Source organism: Alligator sinensis, unplaced genomic scaffold (assembly GCF_000455745.1).
Source record: "Alligator sinensis unplaced genomic scaffold, ASM45574v1 scaffold167_1, whole genome shotgun sequence".
Lineage (NCBI taxonomy): Eukaryota > Metazoa > Chordata > Crocodylia > Alligatoridae > Alligator > Alligator sinensis.
In genome coordinates this window covers 322,702-332,969 of record NW_005843015.1, presented here as the reverse complement: position 1 = coordinate 332,969, position 10,268 = coordinate 322,702, and the positions used below count along the sequence as shown (strand labels likewise).

The following is a 10,268-nucleotide window of genomic DNA, read 5'->3' as shown; positions in this document are numbered from 1 at the left end:
TCTCTCTTATAAAGCCACACAAGAATTTCTCATTCTAGCACTGGAGGGTTGCTAAGCAGGGTGGTGACCAGTTACTAATGTGGAACTTAATACCCCCTACCCAGAGCCCTCAAACTAGACTCTTTTTCCGAGAAAAACATTTTTGGAGAACATATGCAAAAGGCAGGGATTTTTGTGGGTGATACCTTTTTACTGGACCAGTTGCATGGTTGGGATAGATTTAGACAAGCTTTAAAATGCAGTGCTCTCATCTTCACATTAGGAAGAGGTAACAATTTTTGGCAGGTTGATTTTACAGTAGCAGATGCTGGAAATAGCTCAGAGATGTGGAATAGTGGAAGTGGTCCCAAAAGACTAGTGAGCTTAGTACAGGCATGACCGTTAGAGATACGTGATGAAACCAGGAATGGATGACTAAGTTGAATTGGAAGTGTGTGACAGATTATCTCCATCACATACTATTTACATACCATAGCTCTAAGCCCCTTCCTCTTTTGGAGCTCGGTAAGCAAATTTGATGGGTGTTCCTCATCATCTTTCCTTTATCTTTGCTTTGTTCTCCCCATAGGGAGAGCAGAAAGAGACACAGCTGCCTATAGCTAGTCAAGGCAAAGACCTCCCCACTCCTGATTAACTGTTGATTGTGGTTTGTTAATTTTACCTTTACTGTATACATTACTGCTTCAGAATTTAGCCTCACTACATTCAGGAGACACTACATTCGGGATTACCTCTCATAGTGGATGCCTGCAACATCAATGGCTAGGATGTTCTGCTCATTTATTGCTCCACTGTTTATCAGAATTCTGAGCATTTTTTTAGGCTGGAGGAAAAAGCACCCATGACTCATCTGAAAGGAAAACAGCAAATAACATAGTCCTGGGCCACAGGAGACTGAGCAGAAGCAACTTCAGATGAGTTAGCTTTAGATAGAGAGCCATGCACATGCGGGTCCTTCGCCTCATGAGGGGTATGTATACATGAATGGCTACATCAAGTGACTCCAGGATCTATATGGTGAATAAGGTAAGTGGGCTCTCAGGACAAATTTGATGTCAATGAAGCAGTATTTACTGTTGTTATTGCAAACCAGGCAGTGGACCACCCACAAAATGAGTTTGGCATAGGACAGGAAAAACAGCTTTCTAAAAACAGCATATCTGAATCTTTACATCTTCTTTGAACGTTGCTTTCCTGTGCAAGTAAGAAGGATTATTAAGTAGGTGGGCCAAAGTCACAATTTAGGATTATGACCGTTTTTTGTTTTCTCTCCATGGGTCCAACAGTAATGCCGGTAACCAAAACAGAGAGGCTATTGCAAAGGCCCTCAGACCAACTGTTTAACTGGAGAGCAATACCTTTGCAGACACTTCAGCACTGATCTCCTCCTGTGTTTCAGCCAGTCGTTTCTTGGCCAGTTCTGTCCTCCTGTCACATTCTGCAATAAAGGACTCCAGGTGGTCCATGGCCTGCATGTGTTCAAACAGAGAACTGTCATTAGGGTTGCTTTTATCTATACATACAATATTGTAGGCTGTGGGCTCTGGTTCTCAGTGCTTTCAGACAAGGACAATTCCTGCACAGAGCAGTCTTCCACATAGCTTCAATAATATCCCCCTCCCCCTTCCCCCCATAGATACGGGATCACATTTACAAACCCACTAGCAAGGCTCAATATAGCAATTGTTATGTTCCTTGTACTCATCTTGCCTACTCTGAGGAAGGCATGATTTCAAATGGAGGGTAAAGACACAAGGTTAAATCTACCAGTCTGTTCCTTCTGAAATACAGTGATGGTTGTGGTTTTGAACTGTCATACAAGAGACAGAGTTTGACCATAACTGACTCTCTTTTCCTTCAAGCAGAGAAAGTTTCATGTGACCTTTCTAAGTGGGGTGGGACAGAATATTTTCTTAACTAAAGAAAAATAAAGTAGGATTAGAAAGAAATGGTAACTAGGAGAGCAGGATGTCAAGTCAGCAGGGTCAAATGGGATGCACTCAAAAAACTGGCTGTGACAACTGCAGAGGCACTGGTTAGTCCCTTTGGTAATTCACTGAGGTTGGGAGAGGTCCTGTATAACTGGAAAAGGGAAAATACAATGTCATTCTTCAAGAAAGGGAAGGAGGATCCAGCATGAACGACACGTGTCCTCAGAAGCTGGGGGGCATGGCAACTGGCTGCAGGTGGCAGAGGCATGGCAGCAAGCTCCTGCAGATGGCCACAGCGGTGTTGGTGGGGGGAGGGGCAGCGAGCGCCAACCTCCCGCAGACATCACCAACAGTGTCGGCAGCGAGGGGGGAGGGAGGAGTGGCGACCGCCTGCAGGCACCGCTTCTCTCAGGGGGTGCATGTGCACCCCCTACGCATCGCCAATGGGATCCAGGGAATTACAGACCAGTCAGTCTGACCTTGATATCTAGAAAGATCATGGAGCAGGTCATCCAGGAATCTATTTCTAAGCACCTGGAGGAGAACAAGGTGACCAGGAACAATCAAGAGCAGGAATTCACCAAGAGCAAATCATACCTCACACCAATTTGATTTCCTTCTATAGCTAGGTGATAGGCTCTGTGGATACAGGGTAGGGGACGGAGGGAAGCAGTGGATGGGATATACCTTGACTTTAGCAAGGCTTTCAACATCATCTCCCATGACATTCTCATTAGTAAATTAAGATACATTAAAGTGTTGAAAGGTGGATATAACTACCATATTTCACAGTATAGCAGTTGAGCTTTGAAGCCCAATTTTTAATTCTTAAAATTCAACCTTGACTTATACACCATATCAATACTTTCGACTCCCACCCCAGTGCCGCCCCGGCCAAACTCCGGCCCAGCCCTGACATGACCTTCTTCACCTACCGACAACATCCCTGTCGCTGGAGGCCATAGGACCCAGGCACAGCCTGAGCACAGCCTGCGGGCCTTGCCATCACTATGGAGACAGCGCTTGGCCGGGCACTGAGCCTGTTCCCGTCTCCTGTGAGTGGCACTGCCTGGGCTGCACCAGCTGAGCCTGACCCTACTGTGCTCCAAGAGTCATTATCAATAGCTCACTGAATGTCCAATTAGGAGAAGGTATCAAGTGGAAGTCTCCAGGAGTTGGACATGGGCAGATGTGGGCAGAAAGTTTTCCAGTGCTTTATTTTTCCATTGCTAAAAATTCATTGTTTCATAAAATTCATTAGTAACAATGAATGGATACCAATACAATATTAGGCAAGCTTGGCAGTTTCAAAGTTGTATTTAATGTTTTTCAGGTGATTATCCCTAGAAACTGTGAGAGACACTACATATATGTTTAATTCATTTATAAACAAGATGGTAAACACATTCACATAATAATCCAAACCAAAAATCAAGTTATGAATCCACCCACTTGGCTGTGCAGGTCAAATCAAAACCAAAGCTAAAATTCTTATTTCATCTCAGACTGCAAGTGAAAGCAAAGCCAAAATTAAAACTGTGATTAATTTGTGTTTCACTTTGAGTTCAGCAAACACACAGAGCAGTGTCTCATTTCTTTTCTTGAGTTGGAGAATTTGGAAGTGTTTGTATAAGATCTGTTAGTTTTTTAGTGCTTTTGGTTTGAAGTAGTCATAAGAATGCCTAATCAGAAACAAAAAACTAGTGTGTGGCATCATTATAGTGAAGTTCAAGCCACTGAAGGAAGGAAGAAAGTTGGTAGATGTAAATATTGCAGGCAAGAGTATGCTAACAATGCAACAAGAATGAAGAAACATTGAATAACATGTAGAAACTGTCCTGAAAGAGTACAAGCCATATACAGAAAGCTAATACAACAAAGTGGTGGAACAACATCATTTGAAAAAAGCCTACTGCAGGAATCCTATGCAAGTAAACAAGTTAATATGTTAAACAACACACAGTATAGACTAGCATCTATATTGTTTTAACATTATAATTTTAAAAGTTGTTAATGCAACTCTGGACTATTACTTATTTATTTTAAATATTTGTATTCTGCTTGCACTAAATACCCAAAGTGGCTTAGGCTTAACAATATATATATATTTTTATTACATAATAGATAGTTAACTATTTCAACCCAGCAGAGTGAGCTTAGTGCTTTGGCCAATGGCAGAGGCCAAACTATACGGCTTTGTGGTCCCAGGGCAAATGAGCAGCAAGTTGAGCAGCAGAGTGTTCTTTCCAAAGGGAGGGGGGAAGCAAGCTCCCTGCCGCTGCTCCTTCTCCTTTTGATGGATAAGGCCAGACTAGAATAGGCTAAAATAAAAATCTTTTCCCCCTTTTGTTGCAGGAACTTGGTAGCTCAAATGAAATAGCAGATATGCAAAAAATGGAAAATGAAAAATGTTGAGCTGCCAGACCTGGGCGAAGAAGCAGGATCCTTGCTTTCAGGATCACTGGCACCAGATATGCAATCCACCATGAGCTGTTCAAGACAGGCAAACTTTTTATCAAGCTTTGTGGACAAAATGTCAAAAGAAGATCAAGAAAAAGCAGATGAGACATTAGCTAGAGCTATAGCTGCAAGTGGTACACCTCTTTCCATAACTGAAAATCAATACTTTTTGTTATCGCTTATCACATTCTCTCTTCGCTAGAGAGTACAACAGAGTTCAAGCAATGGTTATTCAAAGGATTGGTCAAGAAGAATTACTGACTCTGATGTCAGATGGATGGACTGATATATAAGGGAATCCTTTATTGCGCATTATGCTAGCAACACCTGAACCAATATTCCTGAAGGCAATTGCCACCAAATCTTCTCGTCATACTGGTGAACACATAGCCAAATTACTGAGTGAAGAGACTGAAAGTGCAGGTCCCTCCAGGGTACAAGCCCTTGTAACTGATAATGCGAGTAACATGAAAGCTGCATAGTAAATATTAAAGGCAATGTATCCTCATTTAATAGTGTTTGGCTGTCTTGCTTATGGGTTGAATCTTCTGGCAAAGGACATAGTAAGTGTGAATACAATGAAGACAATATTGGCAAACTGCAAAGCGATTGTGAAGATATTCAACAATCATCACACTGCTAATCAGACTTTGAAGAAATTACAGAAAGAGAAGCAGGGGAAGGAAAGTGCACTTTTATTGCCAGGAGAAACTAGATGGGGCTCAGCTACAAAGTATTTACATAGTTTGCTGCACACAAAGAACTGTTTGCAGTGTGCTTCAATAGATGACACAGTATCCCCAATTATTCCTGTGAACATTTGGAAGCAGATACTTGACAACAATGTGTTCTGGGTTCGAGTTCAAGGAGCATCCAATTTGCTACTACCAGTTTCAGTGGCTATCAAGAAACTTGAAGGAGATACACCAAGCCTTCCAAATATTCCAGAGATATTCAGACAACTGAATTAAAACCTAACTGAGCTTCTGCCTTCTTCACCTCTATCCAAAAAAGTAGTAGTAATAGTAAAACAAATGTTTATTAAGAGATCTGAGTTTTGTTTTCATCCAGTTCATCCGGCAGCAAACCTTTTTGGATCCTCAACACAGAGGACAACATTTATCAGACGGTGAATTATCTACTGCTCTCAATACAATTATGGAAGTAGCTAAGAAAGTCCCCAACATCAGTGAAACAGCCATGATCACAGACATTGCTGAGTACCGCGCAAAATAAAAACTTCAAAACAAAGACATAATTTGGCGGACAGCAGAGAATATGTCTCCTCTCACATGTTGGAAGGGATACTGTAATACCCAACTGTTGTCCAGGATTGCTCTAAGGATCCTAAGCATTCCCTGGAAGACTTTCAGCTCAATCAAGACAAAAAAGAAAAATAGACTAACAAATGAATGCACTGCTAAGCTTGTTTCTGTTTCTCAAAATCGCTTGCTTCTGGAGAATCAGTCAGAAGCACAATTAGTGAAGAAGATGCAGTGTGATGATAAGCTGCCCTTGCCCACAGACTCATTCATAAAACCATCCTTTAGCGAAAGAGAACGTGGTTCAAGTAGTTCTGAATCAGATTTGCCTCAATCTGATTCTGAAATAAAACTAATAAGTAGTGCAAGTGATTCTACAGATAGTGACAGTGAAACTGGAGGTGCCGCAATGACCTCAGTGGAAGAGAGTTAAACTTTGCTGAAGTAGATGAGCGGACAACCATGGCATATCACACACAGCTCTTTGGGTATGCTAAAATTAGTGCGTCAGCAGTTTTCAGTGCCTTCGTTTTTTTCTTTACATTTAAACAAACAATGTAAGGGAAGTACATACTATTATGTACTGTCTTTACATTTTTACAAGTATTCCAATAAAAATAATTTGTTTCCACATAAAGCTTTTAATTTGTTTGAATATAACATTTAAATCACATTAAATGTGCTGTATTTAATTTTTTTCCTAATCAAATATTTCAGTTCAAATACTTGTGGCTACTGGGACAACATTAACATGGGGTGTACTTTGTTAGTTTTGTTTACTAAATATAAGTCAAATAAACATGCTAAATCAGATCACGCTCTATTTAGGGCATTGGAAAATTTTCCAATTCAAAATTTTCCGGAAAATCCACATCTCTGGTCACAGGTATAGGATTGTTTAATATCTTCATTATGATTGGGCAGATGGGAGATTTGCAAATTTGCAGAGGACATCAAGTTAGACAGAGCTGCAGACATTCTGAAGGGAAGGATTAGGATTTAGAATGACTGGAGAAGTGATATGAAATTAATCAAATAAAATCCAATACGGAAAAGTAAAAAGTTCTATATTTTAGGCCACATGTACAAATACAACCAGGAAATGCCTAGCTGAGGGTTCAGCAATGTTTCTAGGCAGATTGCCAAAAATACCCATAACACTGACTGGTAAGATGTTGGCATGCCTGGTCAGACAGTGGAGGGACCTGATCGTTATTGTGGTAGTACAGCCCTGGCCCCTTCCCAGACACACATACTAAGCAAAATGCCTTCACATGTCATGCTCTGGCACTCGTGCTGAGGGGTTACCTACCCCTGACCTAGCTAGTCTGCTGTACTGCATAAAAGGATCTGGGGGTTATAGTGAACCATAAGCTGGCTATGAATCAACAGTGTGTATCAGTTGGAAAAAAGGGAAATAATATACTGGGCTGTATTAATAGGAGCATCATTTGCAAGTCAAACGAAGCGATTTTTCCACTCGATTCAGCACTGGTGAGGCCTCAATTGGAGCATGTCTAGTTTTGGACACCAAACTTCAGAAAAGATGTTGGCAAATTAAAAAGAGCTCAGCAGAAAGCAACAAAAATTATTACAGGTCAAGGAAACATGATTTAGAAGGAAACACTGGAAGAATAGCCATTAGTCAGTCTGAAAAAGAGAAACCTGAGGAAGGATTTAATAATAGTCTTCAGTTACTGAAGGGTGATGCTAAAGAGGGTGGCAATAGACTATTCTCTGTGGTCACAGCAGATAGGACAAGGAGAAGTGGTCTTAAATTGCAGCAAGGGAAATTCAGTTAACTATTAAGAACTCACTGTGTGGGTGGTTAAGCACTGGAACAGGCTACCGACAGAGGCTGTGGAATCTCCATCCTTAGATGTTTTTAATAGCAGGTTACATATACACTTATATAGAAGTGTTTAGACTTAGGAGATGACAGGGATGATCCTGCCTTGAAAAGGGGCTTGGAACAGATCCTAAGCTCCCTTCCGGCCCTACTTTTGTATGATATCAGCAGTCTCTTAAAGAATGGGGGTGGGTTGAAATATCAGGTTGTTGATCATTAAAAAAAACCTGTGAGAAATATACAAGTTTGGCTAGAAACATATTAGGCTAATAAAACAAATGAGAGCGTAAGACCAGCCTGTAAAAAGAACACTGGAAATGGCTCTTTATTTCAAAAGAAACTGGGACATGCAGGACAACCAGAAAACAGTTTATTATCTGTCTTGGCAATGAGATGATATAAGCTCAGTTGCCAAAACCGAATAATCTGCTTCAGTTCTCCAGTCCCCCAAGCTCTTTCTTTTGCTCAGGAAAGTGCATAAAGCACGTTAACTGCACCTTAGGTCTAACAATGGTGTAAATAACATTCTTCAGAAAGAATAGAAGACTTGGGCCCTGCTTCAAAGTTTATGAGCAAGACTGGCAGTCTCTACATTCTAAGATCTAGTGGACAATGTGTATAGAGACTGCTGACACAGTGCACTGAACCATCACAGCATGGACAACAGCTATACAAACAAGGGAAAGTTAGCACTGCTTTTGCCCTTGACTGGTTCCAGTCCAGGAAGTCAATCAAGAAGTTCAGGCTGGCAAAGGTAAGTCTGTGAAAAGCAGAGAATGTCCCATGGTGTGCATAGCTGGCAACAGGATTTCCAAACGTGACTTACAGCAGTGGCACTGGCAGGTCTGCACAGGCAAAAAAATGCAGGGAAAGTCCATATTTTATAGTGTATTACTTCTGTTCTTATTTTTTGTTAATGATATAATTAACCTGTTTTAACCTTTGATGCCTGTCTGATTCATCTAGCTGACAAGAGGCAATGAATTACACACATTAGTAAATATATCATATACAAAGGTTAGTTGGAATGCCAACTGGACACTCACGCATTCCAGACTCCAGCAAGATGTAAGCATTTATAACTGTAGTTACCCCCACCTCCAAACTTACATCCAATTCAAAAAACAGGTCTCTCTCTTTACTTGCAATCTCATAATCTGCTCTCAGTGCCAAATCATGGATCTTTGTACATTCTCCCAGGTCCATGCGCTGTTGGAAAGCAAAAAGAAAATTAACATTACAACTTTCTATTACTGCAAGAAGCAGAGGATATTTAACTACTGACATCGATGTGTATATTCATTTCATGCATCACATCATCCTTAAAGGCACTTCAGGAATTGATCTTCCCTCTTGGTCAACTAATGAGAAAAGTGACCAAAAGGTCTTCCATGTGTTCTTGTAGTGATCTATTTTGGCTAACTGTCAACAAAACATAATAGCTCTACAGTCAAAGGAAAGTAGGATAAGCAGTTACCCAGTCTTAATCCTAAAACTGCACAATGACAGGAAAACAGGTCTCACTGGGAAGAACACTGAGAAAGGGTCAAAATGAGCCTGTCAAAATTAAGGTGCTGCTTCCTGGTGAAGTGGTAAATTAGAGGAAAAGGATATGGCCAGGGGAGCAGTGTGTCTAAGTCTCACAAAATTAACCCTTTCACAGGACTGACCCATCCTAATGCAGCAGGGCTTTTAAAATTCCATTGGTCCAAAACAAAGGACTCTTTTGCACAAGACCATACAAATCAAACTGACAAAAAAACCCAATAAGACAAGATCCTTTCCATAGTCTTCCAACCACACCCAAAAGAGCAAATTTGTAGTAGATGGTGTTAAAAAAGGTTCTCGATCTGTAGGTCAGCTGCCAAAAGTAATATTTTAAGCATTTAGTTAAAATGCCCAATAGATTACTTCTTTATCAGCAAGGCCAGTATTCATTTTGTTTTCAAACAGACAAAGGATGCTTAGCATCCTGAAAGCCATAATGCCGAAAGGCCTAAGTATACACAAGAGCACACAGGGTTAGACTGCAGCTCTGTGTATATATATGTATCTTTATACTCTACATCACGAAGAAGCACACATGTGCCTTATCCTACAGAAGCAGACTGCACATGCAATACTGTATTCCCTTCCAGGCTCCTCAGGACATGAGCTAAGACACAGATAATGATCAGGGGGTGAGAAAGATTAACATTAAGACTACGTATGGCTTAACCAGTTCTAACCACACAACTTGCTTGAAGAGCTGCTGACTGCTCAGCCTTCTATTTTGCTCTACGGGTAGGGCCTGGCTTAAATTGCAATTTCACATTTTTCATGAAAATCATTAAATTAAGTGATTTTCATGAAAAATGTGACTTGCTACAAAATGCCATGATATGACCACTTGGCTGGGGAGTTCCCCAGCAAGGCATTTCATTGCAACAAGATGGTTGCTACAGGCTGGGGGAAAGCATTTCCCAGCCCATAGTTTCTCAACCTGTGGTACACGTACCCCTGGGAGTATGAGAGACGCAGGCAGGGGGGACACAGGTACCCCAACACTGTCTCTCTTGTCCTCTTTTCCTCTCTCTCTCGCCCCTTCCTCCTAAAACTACGGCAAAAAATTTGGTGCAGCTTAAAAAATTAAATTCCCCAGTAATAATTTGTTGTGCCACACTTTGGGTGGCACTGGGTTCAGCCCTCCTAGCTTTAGCCAACATCACCTCTAGCCCAGGTACATACTTGAGTTGTGCACTGGTGGTGTAAAGGTGGCAACCCTAC

The 10,268-nt window shown here is 41.2% G+C and overlaps 1 protein-coding gene across 2 annotated transcripts in view; it reads right to left on the bottom strand.

The window, feature by feature from the left end:
- The window catches only part of LUC7L (LUC7 like), a 23,407-nt gene extending 14,677 nt beyond the window's left edge, over positions 1–8,730 (bottom strand). For both annotated transcript variants that reach the window (XM_006036753.2, XM_006036754.3), the window contains exons 1-2: positions 8,613–8,730; positions 1,359–1,469 (exon numbers count right to left, since the gene is read on the bottom strand). In XM_006036753.2, coding sequence (XP_006036815.1) covers positions 1,359–1,469; positions 8,613–8,708 — 207 coding nt within the window. In that variant the 5' untranslated portion in view covers positions 8,709–8,730. The remainder of the gene's footprint in view (positions 1–1,358; positions 1,470–8,612) is intronic.
- Between the last annotated feature and the right edge of the window lie 1,538 nt (positions 8,731–10,268).